The sequence below is a fragment of the Thamnophis elegans genome, chromosome 4 (assembly GCF_009769535.1).
Source record: "Thamnophis elegans isolate rThaEle1 chromosome 4, rThaEle1.pri, whole genome shotgun sequence".
Taxonomy (NCBI): domain Eukaryota; kingdom Metazoa; phylum Chordata; class Lepidosauria; order Squamata; family Colubridae; genus Thamnophis; species Thamnophis elegans.
In genome coordinates this window covers 34,890,738-34,913,901 of record NC_045544.1, presented here as the reverse complement: position 1 = coordinate 34,913,901, position 23,164 = coordinate 34,890,738, and the positions used below count along the sequence as shown (strand labels likewise).

The following is a 23,164-nucleotide window of genomic DNA, read 5'->3' as shown; positions in this document are numbered from 1 at the left end:
GTCTTGTACCTTTCTAGATTGCTATACTTTGCGTTAATTCACCATTAAAGACTACTTTGGCTTTTTGATTTGTGTATATTGCTCTAATCGTGTTTATAAATTTATCCCCAAATTCCATGTGTTCCAATTGTTGATGCAAAAATTCCAAGTTAATATTATCAAATGCCTTTTGGGCATCGAGAAAAAATAATGCAACGTGTTTTTCATTATGCACTTCGTAATATTCAACAATGTTCAGCATAATTTTTATATTGTTTTTAATTTGTCTTCTGGGGAGGAATCCATTTTGATCTGTGTAGATGAATGATACAAGGAAAGGTGCTTTCTAAAGTGGTATGGCTATGTCCCAACAGCCTCTCTTTCTGCTGTCTCTCCATGATGTTTGTTTGCCTCATCAGCAGCCTACATTTAAGGCAGCCATAAGCTTTTCTTAGTTGTGACAATGTTGGTGTTCTCCTGTTGACCCAAACAAATTTCAGGTGTGGATATAATCCAACCTCTTTCAATGATCATTCTATTGGTTGCACAATCTGATCCTTTCATTTCTCTTAAGCATTGGCCAACTGGGTGAACTCAAGATCATTTAGAAACTCACTGAGAGACCATTGATTCCATGATTACAGTGATGAAGAGGCCTCTTTTCTCTAAAAACAACATTGCAGCACAGCTTTGGTTTCCAAAGTTGAACAAATCACAAGACTTCTGGAACACTGTCCTTTGGACGAATGAGACCAAAGTGGAGACGTTAGGCCACAATACAAAGTGGCACGTTTGACAAAAAACAAACATGGATATCAGCACAAACATCTTATACTAACCATCAAGCATGGTGGTGAAGCGGGGATGATTTGGGCTTCATTTGTAGTCACAGGGCCCAGACACCTTGCAGTCACTGAGTTGACCATCAACTCTGCTAAACATCAAAGTCTTCTAGAGTCACATGTGAAGCCAGCGGTCTGACAGCTATAGATTGGCCAAGATTGGGTCATGCAACAGGACAATGACCATAAGCACACCAGCAAGAATACCACAGAATTGCTGAAAAGGAAAAGAATGTTGCAATGGCCCAGTCAAAGTCCAGACCTCAACCTGATTGAAATGCTACAGTGAAACCTCAAATGAACTGTACATAAACAAATGCTCACAAACTTCAATTATGTAATGGTGTAAAGTAATGTTGTAAAAATAGTGGACCAAATTCTTCCAAAATCGAATGAAAATTCTTCCAAAACTATCGAATCTTAAGTTTTACACACAGCTTCTCCATTTTGGTTTCTTTTTATAAAATAAACCATCACATGGTGTAATGTCATATTGTTCATCTCAGGTTGTATTTACTTATTTTTAAGAACTGCTAAGGAGCAGATTTTTACTATGTTTTCATACATAAAACCATGGAACAGAAGCAAGGTATACGTCCTGTTTACATGACTGTATATACATTCATACACAAACTTAGTCACAGAAAAATGTGTAAAAATGACCATTTCGGTGACAGGACGACATAAATAGCCTCTAGTTTAATTGAATACAAAAACTGTTAAGATATTTTTGGGTGTGGATATAATCCAACCTGTTTCAATGATCATTTGAATTCGGACTATAGGACAGAGCAACATTAAATTCTTCGTTATTTTTAAAAATTGTACAGCATTTGTTCATTGAGTTAGATTTCCATAGCTACCTGACCAGTGGTGGTTTCAAATTTTTTCCCTACCGGTTCGGTGTCGTGGCTTGGTGAGGGGGTTCATGTGACTGAGTGGGCATGGCAAACTCAACGTCCCTGACAGCAAGGTGGGGAAACACCTTTCCACCAAGCCACACCCACCCAAACCACACCCACAGAACCCACAGAAAAGTTTGGCCAAGTCTTCTAGTGTTCAACCTGGCTACTTCTCGCCTCCTTCTCATGTTTCCTCTGTGTGCCTGAGCCCAAGAAGAAGAAAAGCAGCCATGTTGAATGTTGCGGCAGAGAGAAGCCAAAGTTTTCAGTCGAGGTGCTTGGAAGACAGTTCCTGTGGCTCCTGTCCCTTTATGGTCCCCCCTTTCCCCTGCATTGAAGTACCTTAAAGATGGAAGCTGGTGGCTGCCTTCCGAGCAACTCTTCTGGGACACTGTCCCTCTGGCATAACAGACCTGGTCCAGTGGGCAGCTGCAAGCAGCATAAGCAAGCAATGGGGCACATGGCCAGTGCAAACAGAGCAGCGATGGTGGCGATGGTCACAGGCAACACATTGCATACAGGTGCCACTTGTGCCAGGCCATCAGACATGACCAGGGGAAAGCTAGTAGTGATTTAGTGGCCAACAGGCAGGCAGGGTTGGGCAAGTGAGCAGCAAACAGGCGGGCAAGGCAGGCAACCACTAAGAAAAAATATGACAACAAATCCAATATCAACATATTAGCAACAGCTAGACTTATTTATTGTATTTGCCGCTTCCCTGAAAATATATATTGCTTGATATATCATCTTAGCCCAACTCCTAAAGGGAAAATCAAGTTTTTAAAGGTTTTTTTGTAATTTTTTTGGTATACATTACAAATACTTGGCACCAGATGTGGATTGCTCCCGGTATGCACCGGTATGGGCAGAAAGGTAACGGAAATCAGCCACACCTTTGCATACGGGAGCACCCGCAGCCTAGAAACCCTCCCATACCGGTCCGATCAGGATGCGTCCGAGACTGGAACGGGCTTCAACGCTGCTCTGGCTTGGTCTCCTCTGAAGAAGTCCCCCCTGCTTTCTTCTCTTTGAGAAGCGGCTTTCAAAATGGGGACTTTGCAAACTGCTTCACAAGAGAAGGAAGCTGGGAGGGGGCTTCTTCAGATGAACCGAGGCTGAAGTGGGCTTCGTGGATCCACCACCGCCACTGCTGCCACCACCGCAACCCCCACGCCCAAGCCGCAAGTTAAAACCCCACAGGAGTTCTGGGGTTTCTCACAGCCGCCGTCAGCCACAGCACGCCCAAGCAGCATGCTAAAACTCCCTGCTGCCAACTCTACAGCTCCTCTCATCAATTAAAAAAAATGGACTGTGCTCCCCAGCACTGCCACCTTCCCCAATTATGGAGAGCTCCGGATTGGGGCTTGGCACGCAGGGCATTGCTGGAGCTGAAGGGGCTGGTCTTCCCCTCTGACACCAGCCATGGGAGGAAGGTAAAGCCAAACTTTGCCCAGGCAAGAACTGCTGGCAGGGGTGGGTGAGGCTGCAGGGCGAACCTGGCTGGAAGTTGTTTGTAAATCTCCCCAAAAGAGGGAGGGGAGGAAGTTCTGCTGCTGTCCAGGTTGATTTTATAATAAGAGAAGACCTGGATATGTTTTTATTAGACAGCCTTTCCTAACAAGACTGATTTTTGCTTGCATCACTGTTGGTCTCAAATTCGTTTGTTAAGTCCCCATGATTCATAATTATGTTTATGAGTTGCTAATATCACCATCCTGAGTAATTCCCTTTGGAGCACTTTCCATTTTGACAATTTAGGAAAGAAGTGTTGTCTTTTGGGCTTACCTGAATGAAATTTAGGTGTAGGCATCAGGGGAGGGTTAATTTGAAAATGAACAATGAAAGAGAAGCAGATTTCTGTACCTAACAGAAAGGAAATGAAAACACTGAAAAGTGTTGAGGAGCTGAGGGTGTGTGAGTCAGGGAATTCCAGACCAGAAAGATTGTTTTGTATTCCAGTTGAATTAGGACTGGTTCTTTGTGAAGGATCTGTGAGAATTTTGAAATATTGCAATAAGGCCCAAGGAAAAATAAATAAAGCAGAAAGATTTAATTAAAGGAGAAGAGAAGGAATGGCAAAACATCCATTAACTGCTTTGAAAATGCCTTTGTAACGTGTTTTCAGTTGTAGGATTGGAAATATTTGATTAACTGTATGCTTTAATGTTCAAAAAAAATAACTTTTATCAGTATAAGCAGAGCAGTTTGCAAAAATCATTATAGTAAACTGAATACCACTGTAGAACATAATTTCTCACCAAAAATGCAATTTAATCAGTGACGTGTGGTGAGGTTTATGGCTGGTGAGGCACTGACCCAATGGTAGGTTTCAAATTTTTTTAGACTTGTGGACTTCAACTCCCAGAATTCCACAGCCAGGCATTCTCAGTTCCGATTTAAAGCGACACCATTTGTTTTTCTCCTTCGCGAAAAAGTTTCCTTCATTCTTTTTCTTCTCCCTCCCCATCCTTCCTCCCTCTGGGCTTATGTAGTTTTATCCAGGTGTGTGTGTGTGTGTGTGTGTGTTTGAAAAGGCAACATGGCTCTGCCTGCAATTAAACTACACTTGGGGAGGGATCTACACTTGAGGATGAAGTTTGAATTCCCGCCCTCCCTCCGACCCACACGTACCTTTTCCAGCTGTTTCAGAGAGGATTTCAACTCTGCTCTTGCCTGTCATCATGAAAAGAAAAAAAATGTAAAAGGAAAAAGGGAAAAGGTAAGGTCAGGCTGAGCTAGTTGCTGCCAGAGTCACCGTGGATAACTCTGCTTAGTGCTTAACTGTTTAAAAAAGCCTCTAAAAAGCGCCCTCTACAGGAGGAGGCAGGAGAAGCCTTCTAGCATTCCACTTGGCTGCTTCTCGCCTCCTCATGTTTGCTCTGTGTATATGAGCCCAAGAAGGAGGAGAGAATCAGCCATGTTGAATGCTGCAGCAGAGAGAAGCAGAACATTTCTGCCTCCCTTCACAGCAAAGCTGCTCAAAAGGCAGCTCCTGTGACTGCCTGTCCCTTTTTAGTTCCCACCTCCCCCCGCCATCGAAGTACCTTAAAAACTGAGGCTGGCGTCTGCCTTCTGAGCATCTCTGCTGTGATGCCCTCCATACGGTGCAACAGACTGTTCTCCTGGCTGGGTTCAGCGGCTGGCCAGGAACGGCAATGGCAGGCAAATAGGGTGCATATACATGACCAGTGCAAACAGGCCGATGACAGTGCCAAGGGTCCCCAGACTTGTCCAGTGATTGTTGCCGTCATCCTGTTCATGTGTACCCCATTGCCTGCTGGTGCCGCTTGTGGCCAGCCACCTGACCTGGCCAGGAGAATGGCCTGGTGTGCCAGAAGGACAGCATCATGGCAGAGCTTCTTCGAAAGTAGCCAAAAATTACTAGCAGCTGGAGGCTTCCCACAAAAGGTGGCCAAGCCTTGCCATGCTCCCACCACCACCATGGTGACCAGAATTTAAGGTAGGTGAGCGAGGCGGAGGGAGAGCAGCCAGCGAACGGGTGGCCACTCTGAGGCAAGGATGGACTCGGGGAATGGCGTATACTCTGACCCAGCCTATGGCAATGTGCATAGCTGGGCTTCGTGGCGAAGCAAAGGCAATATATATAGGGCTTGGGTGGGTGAGGCAAGCGTCGGGCAGTTGGGGGTGGCAAGTGAGCCTTGGGTGGGTGGGCGGGGCTAGCAAGAGGCAAGCGGGTGGGCAGGGCGAGCAAGTGGCGACAAGGTGACCATTTCAGCGGCATGGTTCGCCAGCAATCGCTACTGATTCTGGCCATATGTCCAGTACCGGATCAAATGAACCTGTGAGAACCAGCTGAATACCATCTCTGTTCCTGACTCTGGGTATTATAAAGAAATAAAGACCCACAAAAACAACATAGCAAATAAAAAAAGATGACAAAAAAAACCCAAATCCTATAAAACATATTCACAACAACTAGACCCATTTATTATATTTTCTGCTTTCCTGAAGATATATATTGCTTGATATATCATCTTAGCCCAACTCTTAATGGGAAAATCAAGTTTGTAAAGTTTTTTTTGGGGAAGGCAATAAAATAATTCCTTACATAGCCTGAAACATATTTCATGCAGGGGTTCTCCCCATAATGAGGTACTCTTCCCTTTGGAGGGGGACAATAATATAACAACTCTTATGTAAATTTAAATATGGAAATTGGGATTCAGGTATGAAAATAACAACGCAATAACATCGTTGTGGCTGCATCTCCTATTGGTAAATCCATAATTCTTCATATAATGATACATTACAAATAATTGGCATGTAAATCAGAAGTGCTTTTGTATTTTTAAAACATACTGATTTTTACAGCAACACTTTTCCAAATTAGGTTATTACTCAATCATGTTTGATGTCCCCTCTTGCTCATTTTTGAAATACAGAAGTTCTGCTGACACAATGATTGACTAAAGATCAGCCTTCTTAAATATTTGAATACTCTACTGGAGTATAAGAACATTGACAAACCATTACAAATAAGGTGGCTTAAGGACATGACATGAGTGACTGTCAGAGTCTATATAGATAAGGTAGGAAAAGAATCGAAATTTGTATGTTTTTAACATTGTAATTAAAACTTTCTCTTCTACATAGAATTTTTAGATTCCAATAAGAACAGCAAATTTACTCTTTGCAATGGAAACATTTATCAATGAAAATTGAGTTCATTGAACTAATGAATTAATTAAGGAAACTAATCTAATAACACACAGACATATAATTTTCCTTTATGTTAGCATGATTTTTAAAAAACTGAATTAATACAATATTGACCATAAATGTAGGAAGTATTGATAATTGCTCTATTATTACATCAACAGTTGAAGCAATGGAGCCAGAGAATGAGTTCCTGTATAAATACAAAGGACTCTATTTCATAAGTGGCTTGTCCTCACCTGAAAATTTAGATTCACTGGACAATTTTGAAATCCGAGATGATGATATATTCATAATCACATATCCTAGATCTGGTAAGGTCAAAGATGTCTTCCAAGAAAGAGTTAATCTTGTGTCCAATATTGTTATTCAGTTCCTCAATGTTTTGGTTGCTGTGACGCTGTTGCTCTATAACCAGATTTTAACATTTAGCATTTTACAAGAAGCTGGAAAAGTAGGGAAAATAAGGTGCTAAACCTCTACTTTCATTGTTTATATTTTACTGTACATTGGCTACATTGGTAACCTTGGCTAGTCACTCTCCCTCAGCCCAATCTACCTCACAGGGCTGTTGTGAGGAAAATAGGAGGAGGAAGAAGTAATAGGTATGTTTGCCACCTTGAGTTAGTTTTAAAACTAAAAAAGGCAGGATAGAAATAAATGTGTAAATAAATATCTATTCTTTTCTCATCCATTCATCTGCTTAATCTATCAATTTTAGTAGAGTTGATTGTCTTTATGCATCTCTGAAACATTTGCTCTTCTCCCTGATTAGGAAGGTTCGCTTTGCATAAGTTCAACTTTCTCCAAATAATAATGGGCAAACTAATTTAATTATTTTTTATTTGCAGGAACTGTGTGGACTCAGAATATTGTCAGCTTGATTGTTTATGAAGGTCACCGATATGGAACTGAAAATATTACCCTAATTGACCGAGCACCATGGCTGGAGTATAATATATTCCATGTAGATTTATCTAGTCGCCCATCACCTCGTGTCATTTGTTCCCATCTGCCCTACTATTTGGTACCCAAAGGATTACGAAAAAGAAGAGCAAAAGTAGGGCATATTTTGTTAACTTGTGAGCTAGCGTGGGGAGCTGCCTGCATTCTTTTCGTTTAGCTCTGCATCTGAATGTTTTATTAACAAATAGGCAAGGGTGCACAAACAAATATTAGATTGTTCCAATATGTTGGAATAGCAAATTCTGAAGTATGAGGAGGGGGGGAAATACAAACAAAACAGAAGGTCATGGCCAGCAGAAACAGCTAACAACCAAACTGAATATCAAACCCCTTAAACTTATTTTTCCCAAGGTGGCACACCCAGGTAGATAGTAACACTTGGTGTTGCATGTCCAGTTGCTATCTTAACATATCTGGAGGATGTCAAGTTGAGGGACGCTATTTTTATCCCTCAAATCCCTTTGCACAATTTCTACTCTCAGTCAATCATGCCCTAGTCACCGGAAGCTTTACTGGTGCAAAATGCAGATGCCACGTGGATTGGTGTTTCTCTAGAATTGCATTCATTACACCTCTGCTTTGGAAACTGCATTGGCTACTAGTTTGCTCTTTAGATTTGTCAGGCAGGACCCAAGAGGAAAGACTTTTCTTCTGTGGTGTCTGCTATATGGAAAATCTTTTCCCCAAGTCAAGGTTGGCCCCAATCCTGGTGGTCTGCTGAAAGGCTCTCAAATATGGTTTTGCTAATGAGCTTTGAGATCCGGTGATAGAATGGAACCTTTTAGATGAATGTATGAGAGTTACTTGATGAACTCTCTGTATGCTTTCCTTTTAATCTGTCTTTTATTCTTCTTTTTGTCTTGGTTTTTTTGACTAGGTATTATCATCTCTCTCTTACAGATTATTTATGTGTTTAGAAATCCAAAGGATGTCTTAGCTTCTAACTATTATTTTCACAAACTATCAGTCAAAATAGAAACCCCAAAAGACTTTGATATATTCTTTGAGAAGTTTTTGGCTGGCAAAGGTAAGAAGAATTTGATCATATCGATATTTTGTCCATTTTTGTTTTAGGTAAACAACTATGAATATATTTCAATCCTCTTCCCACCAAGAGCAAACAATCCACTCTCTCTCCTTATATAAGAAATAAATAATGATTCTCTATAATTCAGTAATTTGTGTAAACTCTACACAAATATTTTTCAGTAGGAAGAGTGGGTGCAGAAAAATGGATGGCTCCTAGGACAACTTTGATGTAAAAGTGAGAGGGAGAGGCAAGAGAAGGCAGCTTATTAGGGAGAGAGATGAGAAATACTAAGATATATTTAATATGGAGGAGAAAATGGAGAGAAATTCTTTAGCAGTTCAAAATGGGGATGTTAATGTGTTGGAATGGATGGATAGAATCAGGGGTGGGTTCCTACCGGTTCGCACCGGTTCTTGCGATCCGGTTCGTCAGTGAACCCGGAAGTAATTAACTTCCGGGTTCCTAGCTCCTAGCCCCTGTCACTGGGTGCCTGCAGGGTTTTTCTTTTTAAAAAACGCCTCTCCGGAGAGGAAGCCCTGTCAAAGCGCACCTTTCCCGCCTCGGCGGCTGCAGGGACCACCCCACCGCTTTACCTTCCTCCTCCTCCTCCTCCTCCCCTTCCGCCCGCAGCAGCAGCAATGGCAGCCGAGCCGGGAAAGGAGCGCTTTGGCAGGGCTGTCAAAGCGCACCTTTCCCGCGTCGGCGGCTGCAGGGACCATCCCGCCGCTTTATTTTCTTCCTCCTCCTCCTCTCCTTCCGCCCGCAGCAGCAGCAATGGCAGCCGAGCCGGGAAAGGAGCGCTTTGGCAGGGCTGTCAAAGCGCACCTTTCCCGCGTCGGCGGCTGCAGGGACCATCCCGCCGCTTTATTTTCTTCCTCCTCCTCCTCTCCTTCCGCCCGCAGCAGCAGCAATGGCAGCCGAGCCGGGAAAGGAGCGCTTTGGCAGGGCTGTCAAAGCGCACCTTTCCCGCGTCGGCGGCTGCAGGGACCATCCCGCCGCTTTATTTTCTTCCTCCTCCTCCTCTCCTTCCGCCCGCAGCAGCAGCAATGGTAGCCGAGCCGGGAAAGGAGCGCTTTGGCAGGGCTGTCAAAGCGCACCTTTCCCGCCTCGGCGGCTGCAGGGACCATCCCGCCGCTTTATTTTCTTCCTCCTCCTCCTCTCCTTCCGCCCGCAGCAGCAGCAATGGCAGCCGAGCCGGGAAAGGAGCGCTTTGGCAGGGCTGTCAAAGCGCACCTTTCCCGCGTCGGCGGCTGCAGGGACCATCCCGCCGCTTTATTTTCTTCCTCCTCCTCCTCTCCTTCCGCCCGCAGCAGCAGCAATGGTAGCCGAGCCGGGAAAGGAGCGCTTTGGCAGGGCTTCCGCCGCGCCCCCAAGGACCGCTGACCTCGCGCTGCCGTTTCTTCTTCTTCCCCGGCCTTCCCAGTTAGCTTGCTTGAAGCTCCGAGGAGGCGGGAGGAGGGTCGCAGGAGTGGAAGTGGGGGGAGGTCTTCCCGGCCGGGAAGAGCTGAGAGGCTGCCGGCCCCTTTCGCAGGAAAGTTAACTTTTCTTGGCGAAATCCTGCCCCCCCCCCCCCGCGTGGGTGAGCTGTCCTCTTCCCGTAAGCCGCCCGGAGTTACCTGTGTGTGAGGTGGGCTGCCCTATGCATTTGCGTGTATGCGCTGGAAAGAGAGTGAAAAAGAGAGGGAGAAATAATTATATTAATTAGATAGATCAGTCTTTCTCCACCTTGGAGACTTGAAAGTGTGTGGACTTCAACTCCCAGAAAGGGAGTTGGGAGAAAGGGAGAAAGGAGGAGAGAATGAAAGGAAGATGGGGGAAAGAAGAAAGAGGTAAGGAGAGGAGGATGGAAAGGAGAGAAAGAGGGGGAGAGAGGGTAGAAAGGGGAAGAGGAAGAGCAGGAGTAGGAGAAAGGTAAGGGAAGAAGGAAGGGGAAGGAGAGGAAGAAGGAGGAAAGTAGAGAAGGGAGGGAGAAAAGAAAGGGAAAATAAGGTGGTGTTATAGCAGGAGGAAGGGATGGTAAACAAAGCAACCCAAACTGTATATTATAACCTATTAAATGAAATAATAAATGTATAAGAATGATAAATGTTAAAACACTTGTAACCAAACGACATGCTATATGTGATGATGGTTTTTTTTCTTTTTGTTTTGTTTTGTTTTTATTGTTGTGGGCATGTGTCGTCTGTAACAAAAAAAATTAAAAAAATATTTTTATAAAAAGGTGGAGAAACACTGAGATAGATGATAATGAGGGAGGGAGAGGGAGAGAGAGAGAGAGACCATAACTAGATAGACAGATAGGCAGGCAGATAGACGGATGGATAGAGAGAAAGAGAGAGAGATAGGTAGGCAAGCAGATAGATGGATGGAGAAAGAGAGGGGGAAAGAGGGAGAGGGATACCATAACTAGATAGGCAGGCAGTTAGACAGATGGATGGATGGATAGAGAGAGAGAGGATGTATATAATTAAGGTGACCAGACGTCCCTAGCGAGGTCGCGGGCTGGCAGTAACTGCCGCGGCCTAGCTCCCCCCCCCTCCGGTCAATGGTGTCCCTCTTTATCAATCTGAAAATCTGGTCACCTTACTTGTTTAGGTAATTCTGAGGTGGTTGATGGTTCTGTGAGTGCCTGTCCTTTATAATTTTCCACATTGCCTTGATGGTTTTTATTCCAGTGACTTTGTCTTTCCTGTTCTTAGGCTTAGGAAAAAAAAACTGGTTTCATTGGCAGTCTTTTTTTTTGGGGGGGGGGATTTTTATTTTTTTGGTGTTTTCCTAGCACTGTCATAGTTTGTGGGTGTGGGTGGGTGTGTAATGTCCCACAGTTATCTATGCATTAATAATGATCTAGTAATATTAATAATATCTAGTAATTAGTAATATCTAGTAATAACATCGTCTTGGACACTCCCATCCGGTCACATGGGTGGCAAGCCACTCCCATCCGGTCACATGGGCGGCAAGCCACTCCCATCCGGTCACATGGGTGGCAAGCCACTCCCATCCGGTCACATGGGCGGCAAGCCACTCCCATCCGGTCACATGGGTGGCAAGCCACTCCCACAAAGGAGGCCACGCCCACAGAGGTGGTTCGAACAATTTTTGAAACCCACCCCTGGATAGAATGTAAAGTTTTTAAAAAATGAATATTAGTTAAAGAACCAAATACTCAAATGATATCACACGGGAAGCGATTTAAGGGTTGGAAATAGAAAGGAGATAACCAGAGTTAGTTCTTTGAATATTTGAAGAAGTATAAAAAAATTAAACCAGATTGCCCCAAAGTTCTAAATAGGAAAAGGGAAGAAACGAAACAATATAGCAGCATCTTGACAAAAATCCCCAAATAACAAGTTGGAGTATGCAACCACATTAGTTACAACTCTTACTCTTTCTCTGTCCTCTCCACATTGAGTGACGTTAGGGCAGCCCCTCAGTTGTGCTCTCATGCTTTGATTTTTAGGCCCACCAGGATCACAATGGAGGAAACTCAAGCATGAATAATGTAGAAAGAGCTGAGGTGGTGCAGTAGTTACAATGCAGTACTGCAAGCTACTTCTGTAGACTGCTGGCTGCCTGCAATTTGGCAGTTCGAATCTCACAGGCTGAAGGTTGACTCAGCCTTCCATCCTTCCGAGGTGGATTAAATGAGAACCCAGACTGTTGGGGGCAATAGGCTCATTCTGTAAAACGCTTACATACTGTAAAAGCACTATGAAGCGGTACATAACTCCAAGTGCTATTGTTATTGCTATCCCTGACACAGGTGGTCAGCTGGATCATTGCATAATCCAATTAGCACAATGTGCCTGTAATCTAAGCCAAAGTCTAAGCCAAAGTACCTCATAATATTTTCCTGATTGGGCTCAGAAGAGATTGAAAATAATTAAAGTTTAATATGCAAGATATGTATAATGAAGAAGTAATCTTGAGAATTCCCCAAAAATATCAACAAATTTTTCCATCTTTTCTTCATTGTTATGGATGAACTAATATAAAGTTACATCAAATTACAGGATTTGAGAAGTTCTGTACTGAAAATATGCAACTTCCTAAGAAGAGAACTAACTGAAAAGGAGGTGGATGATATGGTGGATAAAGCTACATTTGATAACATGAAGGTGGATTCTAGAGGAAACTACAAATTCATGGCTCCTGATATTCTAGATTTCAGCAAAGGAAACTTTCTTTGCAAAGGTAGATTAGTAATAATTCATACTTGGGGTTTTTGGAATCTGCCAGGCTTCATCTGAAACCAGGGTTGCCACTTTCATCTGAAAGGCGCTTTCTAAAGTGGAATGGATATGTCCCAACAGCCTCTCTTTCTGCTGTCTCTCCATGATGTTGTGCTTGCCTCATCAGCAGCCTACATTTGAGGAAGCCATAAGCCTTTCTTAGTTATACCAATGTTGAAATGGTGTTCTTCTTTCCAATTCTGTGGGTGTAGCTCAGTGGGCATGGCATGGCTTTGCAGGTGTGACTTTGTGGGTGTGGCAGGGGAAGGATACTGCAAAATCCCCATTCCTACCCCAACCCACTAACCTGCTTCCAGGTTAGTCTAACTCCTTAGCATTAGAGTGTTTTTCATGTGGGAAGGGCGAGTAGAACGTCTAAACTTGCAGGCTGCAGGCCAGATGAGTCACGTGCTGGCCACGCCCATGCCCAAATGGCAGATGGAACAGAATTCTTTTCAGGTGAGGAGGGGGAGTAGAATGTCTAACTCCTTAGCAGCAGACCGGGTTAATAATAATATAAGAAATACTAATGATCTGATAGTCATTTTAAAAAATCCTTTCTTAGAAGAGCACCTAGAAGCCAGGAGGAACATACGTGCCAAATTTCAAGTTTGTAGGCTTTACAATTCTGGAGATTTTGTGATGATGCATGAGTGGTATTTCACTTTTATATATATATAGATGGAGAGAAAATAGAGATAAATTGTTTAGCGGTTCAAAATTAGGATGTGAATGAGTTGGAGTGGATGGATAGAATCAAATGGTTTTTTTTTAATTAATATTACCTAAAGAACCAAATACTCAAATGATATCACACGGAAAGCGTTTTAAGGGTTGGAAAGAGAAGAAAGCTAAGCTAACCAGAGTTCATTCCTTAAATATTTGAAGAAGTATACAAAAATTAAACTAGATTGCCTCAAAGTCCAAATAAGAAAACGCCAACGAATTAAACAATATAGCAGGATTTTGACAAAAATCCCCCTTAACAAATTGGAGTATGAAGCCACATTATTTACCACTCTCATTCATCCCTTGTCCTCTCCGTGTTCAGTGACGTTAGAGCAGCCCCTCAGTTGTGTTCTCATACTTTGATCTTTAGGCCCACCAGGCCCATAATGGAGGAAACTCACCAGGATCATCATGGAGGAAACTCAAGCATTAACAATGTAGAAAGAGCTGTGGTGTCGCAGTGGTTACAATGCAGGACTGCAGGCTGCTTCTGTAGACTTACAGCTGCCTGCAATTTGGCAGATCGAATTTCACCAGACTCAAGGTTGACTCAGCCTTCCATCCTTCCGAGGTAGGTAAAATGAGGACACAGATAGTTGGGGGCAATATGCTGATTCTGTAAACCTCTTCCAGAGGGCTGTAAAAGTACTATGAAGCAGTATATAAGTTTAAATGTTATTGTTATTGCTATCCCTGACACAGATGGCCAGCTGGATCATTGCATGACCGAGAATAACAACTGAACTCAGCGACTTTGAAGACTTTTCTCATGTTTATGCTAAATTCATTTATCTCCTATCAGTGTTTTGTAGTTCATGGATAGACCATGTAGAAGGCTGCTGGTAAAGTTATAATGGTGATTTCAATATTATCTTCCTTTTTTATGAAGAAATGAAACAGGCAAGATGTTTTTGTGTTGTGTAATGCAATATAAACAACCATAAACAACCAGGGGTGTTGCTGGCTGCCGTCTCCTGTGGCTGGCCCTACAACTTTCGCCATCATCATTTATCGCCTGCGACCTACTTGCCTCTCAGACTTTCCTGGCTTTCTCTCTGGACTACTGCTGGGTTATCATTATATGGCCCCGCTATTATCCTTGGACTTAGGACACTCATGTGGGAGGCTTGGATACTACTCCCCTTGTGGCCTCCTCGGACTATACAATTGGCTAGACTGCACAGACTTATAATTTTTATACATTTGTAATTTTTACAAATTTTTACAATTTTTAAATGTATGGGGAATGTGTGGTATGATTGACTGACTGAATGTTCCCACTTTTTATCATGATATTGCTGTTTTTCTGTTTTTAACTTGTATTGTGGGGATTGATTGGTTGTATGTACGGGTATGTTTGGTGGGCCGGGAGTTTAGCTGGGGCCTCCTGCACTGAGTGCTTTGGCAGAAGTGTCAGGGGGACCCAGGCCTGGTTCCAGCCCTTGGATGTGTGTGTCGAAGGGCCTGCCGATGAATTTGGCGGCTGGGGGAGAGGGTGGAGGGACCACAGATGTGGGAGTGGGCCAGAATATTGGGGTCATAATGGGGAGGGGCAGATATGGCGGGAACTTCAGGGCGAAGGAGGGTTCCCTATGTCAGAGGGATCCCTCCTTCCGGCCCTGTGAGTTCCACTCCAAGGCCAGATGGCATGAGTAGTCAGGACCCTGGTCTCAGGTTGCTGTTGCTAAATGCCAGGTCTGTGGTTCACAAGGCTCCCCTCGTCCAGGACCTAATTGTTGATGAGGGGGCAGACTTGGCATGTATTACTGAAACCTGGCTGGGCCCGGAGGGAGGAGTCCCCCTCACTGAAATGTGCCCAGAGGGTTTTCAGGTGATTCATCAACCGCGACCCCAGAGAAAGGGGCAGGGGAGTGGCCATTGTTATCCAACAGTCCTTAGTTCCTCGTAGGATCCCTGCTCCGGAGTTTGTCGGGTGTGAGTCCTTGCTGGTGAAGATGGACCTTGCGGGTCAAGTGGGCTTGTTGTTAACATACCTGCCTCCCAACAGCGTGACAACAGCCCTCCCCTTGCTCTTCGAGTCAGTAGCCGAGCTGGCAGTTGAGTTCCCCAGACTTATGATACTGGGGGACTTCAATTTGCCTTCGCTCGGCGAACACTCTGATGGAGCACAGGAGTTCATGGCTTCCATGACAGCCATGGGCTTGACCCAAGTAATCCAGGGTCCGGCTCACTCAGCGGGTCGCACACTCGACCTCGTATTTCTCTCGGAGCAGTGGAGTTGTGATCTTGGTCTGAGGGGTAGTGACATCTTGCCCCTGTCATGGTCGGACCACTTCCTACTGAGGCTCGACTTTCGGAGACCAATCCCCCGCTGTAGGGAGGAGGAACGATTAGGTGGTTCCACCCCAGGCGTCTTATGGATCCCCAGGGTTTCCAGACGGCGCTTGGCGTTATGCCTGATACTCTCACCCGCAGTCCAGTGGAGACCTTAGTTTCTACTTGGAACTCGGTAGCATCTGAGGCTCTCCACTGGATTGCGCCTTTAAGGCCGATCCGTGGCAGTGGATCCAGGAGGGCCCCTTGGTTTACCGAGGGCCTCCGGGAGATGAAGCACCAAAAGAGACGGCTAGAGCGCCGCTGGAGGTCCAGTAAATCCGAGTAAGACCGAGCACTATTAAAAGCTTGCATCGGAGCATACCTCTCGGCAATACGGACAGCCAAGAACAACTATATTGCCGCTCTGATAGAGTCCGCTGAGTCATGCCCTGCCGCCTTGTTTAGGGTGACCCGCTCCCTCCTAAATGTGAGGGTTGCGGATAACCCCTTACAAGCCAGAGCAAAGGAATATGTCCAGTTCCTCGCTTACAAAATTGCTCGGCTTCGGATGGACCTGGGGTACCGGGGGAAGGTCTTGAATGACATCTCTGGACTGACTTTCAACCTGTTGCTCCTGATGAAGTGGACAAGGCCATGGGAGCGGTGTGTACTGGCTGGTCGCAAACAGCAAGGAGGTGACGCAGAGCTGGGTCCAGGCGATGGTGAATGCCTCACTTCGGGAGGGCTTCTTCCCACCGGCATTGAAGATAGCGGTGGTGAGACCCCTCCTGAAGAAGCCATTGCTGGATCCAGCCAGTTTGAATAACTACCATCCAGTCTCCAACCTCCCCTTTATTGGGAAGGTTGTTGAGAATGTGGTAGCCTCTCAACTTCGACGGTCCTTGGATGAAGCCGATTATCTGGACTCCTTTCAGCATGGAAACCACTTTGGTCGCACTGACCGATGATCTCTGGAGAGCCAGGGATGGAGGTCATCCCTCCATCCTAGTGCTTCTCAACCTTTCAGCGGCCTTCGATACCATCGACCATGATATCCTTCTGCGACGGTTACGAGAGGTGGGGGTGGGAGGCACCGTTTTTCGGTGGTTCTCCTCCTACCTCTCGGACAGGTCGCAGTTGGTGTTGGTCGGGGGAGGAGAGGTCGACCCCTAGGCCCCTAAAATATGGGGTTCCTCAGGGTTCGGTCCTATCCCCCCTCCTGTTTAACATCTACATGATGCCACTGGGTGAGATCATTCGACGGCACGGGATAAAATACCATCAATACACGGACGATACCCAGTTGTATCTGTCTGCCCCGTGCCAACTCAGTGAAGCGGTGTACGTGATGTGCCATGCATGGAGGCTGTCAGGGTCTGGATGGGGGTTAACAAGCTTGTGCTCAATCCAGACAAGACCGAGTGGCTGTTGTGTTTCCCTCCCAAGAATTTGGTTAGTATTCCATCACTCAGATTGGGGGGTGAAATTTTACACCCCTCAGACAGGGCTCGCAACTTGGGAGTCCTCCTGGACCCACAGCTGACCTTAGAACATCATTTGTCGGCTGTGACCAAGGGGGCATTTGCCCAGGTTCGCCTGGTGCACCAGTCGTGTCCCTACCTGAACCGGGAGGCACTCGCAACAGTCACTCATGCCCTCGTGACCTCAAGACTGGACTACTGCAATGCGCTCTACATGGGGCAGCCCTTGAAGAGCATTCGGAGACTTCAACTCGTCCAGAATGCAGCCGCGTGAGCAATTGTGGGTGCACCTCGGTACACCCACATTACACCTATCCTCCGCGAGCTGCACTGGTTACCGATCAGTCTCCGGATACGCTTCAAGGTGCTAGTCGTCACTTCTAAAGCCCTTCATGGTATTGGACCTGGGTACTTGAGAGACCGCCTGCTGCCAATTACCTCCCAAAGACCCATTAGATCACACAGGGTGGGCCTCCTCCGGGTCCCGTCTACCAGCCAATGCCATCTGGCTACTACCCGGGGGAGGGTCTTCTCTGTGGCAGCTCTGGCCCTTTGGAACGAACTCCCCACAGAGATTCAGACCCTCACCTCTCTCCAGGCCTTCCGAAAAGCCGTTAAAACCTGGCTGTGTCGGCAGGCCTGGGGTTGATGAGTTCCCTTCCCCTCTCGACCTGTGTAGCTGTGTGGCTGTTGGCTATTTTAAATACTTGTATTGTACTTTGTGTTCCCTTTCCCCCTTGAGTTGATCGCCGCCCTGAGTCCCTCTGGGAATAGGGCGGCATATAAATAAAACAAATCTCAATCTCAACAGCCTTTCTTTCTGCTGTCTCTCCATGATGTTGTGTTTGCCTCATCAGCAGCCTACATTTGAGGCAGCCATAAGCTTTTCTTAGTTGTGACAATGTTGGTGTTCTCCTGTTCACCCAAAAAAATTTCAGGTGTGGATATAATCCAACCTCTTTCAATGATCATTCTATTGGTTGGACAATCTGATCCTTTCATTTCTCTTAAGCATTGGCCGACTGGGTGAATTCAAAATCATTTAGAACCTCACTGGGAGACTATTGATTCCATGATTACAGTGATGAAGAGGCCTCTTCTCTCTAAATACAGCATAGCAGCACAAGTTTGGTTTCCAAAGTTGCATCTGAACAAATCACAAGACTTCTGGAACACCGTCCTTTGGACGAATGAAAGCAAAGTGGAGATGTTTGGCCACAATACAAAGAGCCACGTTTGACAAAACAAAACATGGATATCAGCACAAACATCTTATACTAACCATCAAGCATGGTGGTAGATGGTGGTTGATTTGGGCTTGATTTGTAGTCACAGGGCCTGGACACCTTGCAGTCACTAAGTTGACCATGAACTCCACTAAATACCAAAGTCTTCTAGAGTCACATGTTAAGCCAGCGGGCTGAAAGCTAAAGATTGGCCAACATTGGGTCATGCAACAGGACAATGACCGTAACACATCAGCACGAATACCACAGAATTGCTGAAAAGGAAAAAAAATGTTGCAATGGCACAGTCAAAGTCCAGACCTCAAGTGGATTGAAATGCTACAGTGGGACCTCAAGTGAACTGTACATAAACAAATGCTCACAAACTTCAATTATGTAATGTTGTAAAGTAATTTTGTAAAGAATAGTGGGCCAAATTCTTCCAAAGAATGAAAATTCTTCCAAAACTATTGAATCTTAAGTTTTACATACACAGTGTGTACAGTACAGTGAGACAAGAGTGATAGAAATCTACATCAGCTAAGAAAGTTCCCCTTGACCTGTTTTACATTTCCAAATTAGGTTAATACTCAATCGTTTTCGATGTCCCCTCTTGCTGATTTTTTGAATACAGAAGTTCTGCTGACACAATGATTGACTAAAGATCAGTATTTGAACACTCTACTGAAGTATAAGTACATTGAGAAACCATTGTAAATAAGGTGGCTTAAGGACATAACATGAGTGACTGTCAGAGTCTATATAGATAAGGTAAGGTAAGAAAAGAATTGCAATTTATATGTTTTTAACATTGTAATTAAAACTTTCCCTTCTACATAGAATTTTTAGATTCCAGCAAATTTACTCTTTGCAATGGAACCATTTATCAATGAAAAGTGAGTTCATGAAACTATTGACCAATTAATTAAGGAAACTAAACTAATAACACACACACAGAGAGAGACATAATTTTCCTTTATGTTAGCAGGATTCATGGTTTTTAAAGAACTGAATTAATACAATATTGACCATAAATGTAGGAAGTACCCCCCCACAAGAAGAGGCTACAGTAATATTTACGTAGTCTAGTCACGAAATACAAAACATGGACTGTAAAACACTGATAGGTTCATCTTGGTCATGCAATGATCCAGCTGATTATCTGTGTCAGGGATAGCAATAACAACAGCACTTAGACTTATGTACCGCTTCATAGTGCTTTTACAGTCCTCTGTAAGCGGTTCACAGAGTCCGCATATTGCCCCCAACAATCTCGGTCCTCATTTAATCCATCTCGGAAGGATAGAAGGCTGAGTCAACATTCAGCCTGGCCAAATTCAATCTGCCAAACTGCTGGCAGTTGGCAGTCTACAGAAGTAACCTGCAGTACTGCATTGTAACCACTGTGCCACCTCAGCTCTTTCTACATTATTCATGCTTGAGTTTCCTCCATTGTGATCCTGGTGGGCCTAAAAATCAAAGTATCAGAGCACAACTGAGGGGCTTCCCTAACTAATGTGGTTGCATACTCCAACTTGTTATGGGGCAAGTTTTGTCAAGATGCTGCTATATTGTTTCGTTTCTTTACTTTTTCTTATTTGGAACTTTGGGGCAATCTGGTTTAATTTTTTTATACTTATTCAATTATTGAAAGAACTAACTCTTGTTATCTCTTTTCTCTTATCCTTTAGGAGGCTTACAGAGTGCTCCTAGGGACTGGGGGGGGGGGAATTGAACAAAAAATCTCCTGGTTACACTGCCACTTTGGTGAAGGGGGCGGGTTTTCAGGAGGCAAAAAATGCTGTATTCAGTGTATAAGATGCACCCAGATTTTCAGCCAATTTTTTGAGGGAAAAAATTGTGTCTTATACTCTGAAAAATATGGTAGTTTGGAGAATCAGTAAATACCACCTCTAACTGGCTCCGCCCCAATCTATTCTCTGCCTCCTGAGTCCCAGCCGATCGAGAGAGAATGGGGATTTTGCCATAACCTTCCCCTGGAGTGGTAAGGGAATGGAGATTTTACAGTATACTTCACCTGCCATGCCTATCAAGCCATGCCACACCCACAAGCCAAGCCCACAGTACTGGTAGTTTAAAAAAATTGAATCCCATCACTGCACACTTCCTACTATAAAATATTTGTGTATACTGGATGAATATAGAGAATCATTATTCGTTATGTAAGGAGAGAGAGTGGATTGTTTGCTCTTGGTGGGAAACATATTGGAATATATTTATAGTCTTTTATCCAAAACAAACTGGACAAAACATTGTCATGATAAAATTCTTCTTACCTTTGCTAGCCAAAAAATTCTCAAAAAGTATACTGAAGTCTTTTGGGGTTTCTGTTTTGGTCTTTAATTTTTGAAAATGGTATTTAGAAACCAAGACATCCTTTGGATTTCTAAGCACATAAATAATCTGTAAGAGGGAGATGATAATACCTAGTCAAAAAAACCAAGAGAAAAAGGAGAAAAAAGACAGATTGAAAGCAAAGCGTACAGAAAGTTCATCAAGTAACCCTCACGCATTCATCTAACAGGTTCCGTTCTATCACAGGATCCCTAAGCTCATTAGCAAAACCATGTTTGAGAGCCTTCCAGCAGACCACCAGGATTGGGGCCAACCTTGACTTGGAGGAATGATTTTCCATATGGCAGACAACAGAGAAGAAAAGGTTTTCCTCATGGATCCTGCCTGACAAATCTCCCTAGCTGATGGGACCCCGACATGCCTTTCCTGCTGGACTTGATGCAATGCATAGCTGCAACTGGGGAGAGGAGATTCTTCAAATAACATGTTCCCAACTGATGAAGGAATTTAAACATCAAAACCATCACCATGAATTGAATGTAGAAGCAGATAGGTTAGCAATGCAGTTTCCAAAGCAGAGGTGTAATGAATGCAGTTCTAGAGAATAGACCAATGCCCGTTGCATCTGCATTTTGCACCAGTGAAGCTTCCACTGACTAGGACATGAGTGACTGAGAGTAGAAATTGTGCAAAGGGATTTGAGGATAAAAATAGTATCCCTCAACTTGACATCCTCCAGATATGTTAAGATCGCAACTTGACATGCAACACCAAGTGTTACGATCTACCTGGGTGTGTCACCTTGGGAAAAATAAGTTTAAGGGGTTTGATATTCAGTTTGGTTGTTAGCTGTTTCTGCTGGGCATGACCTTCTGATATTAACACTGTTTTGTTTGTATTTCCCCCCCCCACACACACACACACTTCATAATTTGCTATTCCAACATACTGGAACAATATAATATTTGTTTGTGTACCCTTGCCTATTTGTTAATAAAACATTCAGATGCAGAGCTAAACGAAATGAATGCAGACAGCTCCCCACGCTAGCTCACAAGTTAACAAAACATGTCCCACTTTTGCTCTTCTTTTTCGTAATCCTTTGGGTACCAAATAGTAGGGCAGATGGGAACAAATGACACGAGGTGATGGGCGATTAGGTAAATCTACATGGAATATATTATACTCCAGCCATGGTGCTCGGTCAATTAGGGTAATATTTTCAGTTCCATCTCGGTGACCTTCATAAGTAATCAAGCTGACAATATTCTGAGTCCACACAGTGCCTGCAAATAAAGAATAATTAAATTAATTTGCCCATTATTATTTGGAGAAAGTTGAACTTATGCAAAGCCAACCTTCCAATCAGGGAGAATAACAAATGATACATAAAGACAATTAACTCTACTAAATATGATAGATTAAGCTGATTGATGGATGGATGAGAAAAGAATAGCTATTAATTTAAACAGTTATTTCTATCCTGCCTTTTTTATTTTTAGAACTAACTCAAGGTGGCAAACATACCTATTACTTCTTCCTCCTCCTATTTTCCTCACAACAGCCCTGTGAGGTAGATTGGGCTGAGGGAGAGTGACTAGCCAAGATCACCCATCCAGCAATGTGGAGTAAAATATAAAGGATGATGTCGAGGTTTAGCAGCTTATTTTCCCTACATTTCCAGCTTCTTATAAAATGCTAAATGTTAAAATCTGCGTCACAGCAACCAAAACACTGAGGAACTGAATAACGATATTGGACGCAAGTTTAACTCTTTCTTGGAAGACATCTTTGAACTTACCAGATTTAGGATATGTGATTACGAATATATCATCATCTCGGATTTCAAAACTGTCCAGTGAATCTAAATCTTCAGGTGAGGACATGCCAGTTATGAAATAGAGTCCTTTGTATTTATATAGAAAGTCCATTGCTTCAACTGTTGTTGTAATAATAGAGCAATTATCAATACTTCCTACATTTATGGTCAATATTGTATTAATTCAGTTCTTTAAAAACCATGAATCCTGCTAACATAAAGGAAAATTATATGTTTGTGTGTTATTAGTTTCCTTAATTAATTCATTAGTTCAATGAACTCAATTTTCATTGATAAATGTTTCCATTGCAAAGAGTAAATTTGCTGTTCTTATTGGAATCTAAAAATTCTATGTAGAAGACAAAGTTTTAATTACAATGTTAAAAATATACAAATTGCAAATCTTTTCTTACCTTACCTTATCTACATAGACTCTGACAGTCACTCATGTCATGTCCTTAAGCCACCTTATTTGCAATGGTTTATCAATGTTCTTATACTCCAGTAGAGTGCGCAAATATTTAAGAAGGCTGATCTTTAGTCAATCATTGTGTCAGCAGAACTTCTGTATTTCAAAAATGAGCAAGAGGGGACATCAAACATGATTGAGTAATAACCTAATTTGGAAAAGTGTTGCTGTAAAAATCAGTATGTTTTAAAAATACAAAAGCACTTCTGATTTACA

The 23,164-nt window shown here is 43.6% G+C and overlaps 3 protein-coding genes across 11 annotated transcripts in view; 2 read left to right on the top strand and 1 right to left on the bottom strand.

The window, feature by feature from the left end:
- LOC116507450 (sulfotransferase 2B1-like) overlaps positions 1-23,164 on the top strand; it is a 52,778-nt gene that overhangs the window by 2,452 nt on the left and 27,162 nt on the right. The window lies entirely within an intron of this gene.
- LOC116507449 (amine sulfotransferase-like) lies at positions 3,443-23,046 on the bottom strand. 9 transcript variants are annotated; one of them, XR_004255204.1, is made up of 7 exons: positions 22,893-23,046; positions 22,462-22,690; positions 21,738-21,946; positions 20,642-20,768; positions 6,640-6,808; positions 4,355-4,396; positions 3,443-3,586 (listed from the first exon to the last, which is right to left on the bottom strand). XR_004255204.1 is itself a non-coding variant. In XM_032215583.1 (5 exons), the coding sequence occupies exons 2-5, from the start codon at positions 22,589-22,591 to the stop codon at positions 6,654-6,656; spliced, it is 621 nt and encodes a 206-aa protein (XP_032071474.1). In that variant the 5' UTR covers positions 22,592-22,687; positions 22,898-23,045; the 3' UTR covers positions 6,630-6,653. The 9 variants fall into 9 exon arrangements, 3 of the variants coding, with proteins under 3 accessions (XP_032071474.1, XP_032071476.1, XP_032071477.1); XR_004255205.1 differs by having other exon boundaries at positions 22,462-22,687; XR_004255207.1 differs by having other exon boundaries at positions 22,462-22,599.
- Positions 6,218-23,164, top strand: part of LOC116507441 (amine sulfotransferase-like) — an 87,658-nt gene continuing 70,711 nt past the window's right edge. The window contains exon 1 of the mRNA XM_032215566.1: positions 6,218-6,273. The gene's annotated coding sequence lies outside the window, so the exon portion shown is untranslated. The remainder of the gene's footprint in view (positions 6,274-23,164) is intronic.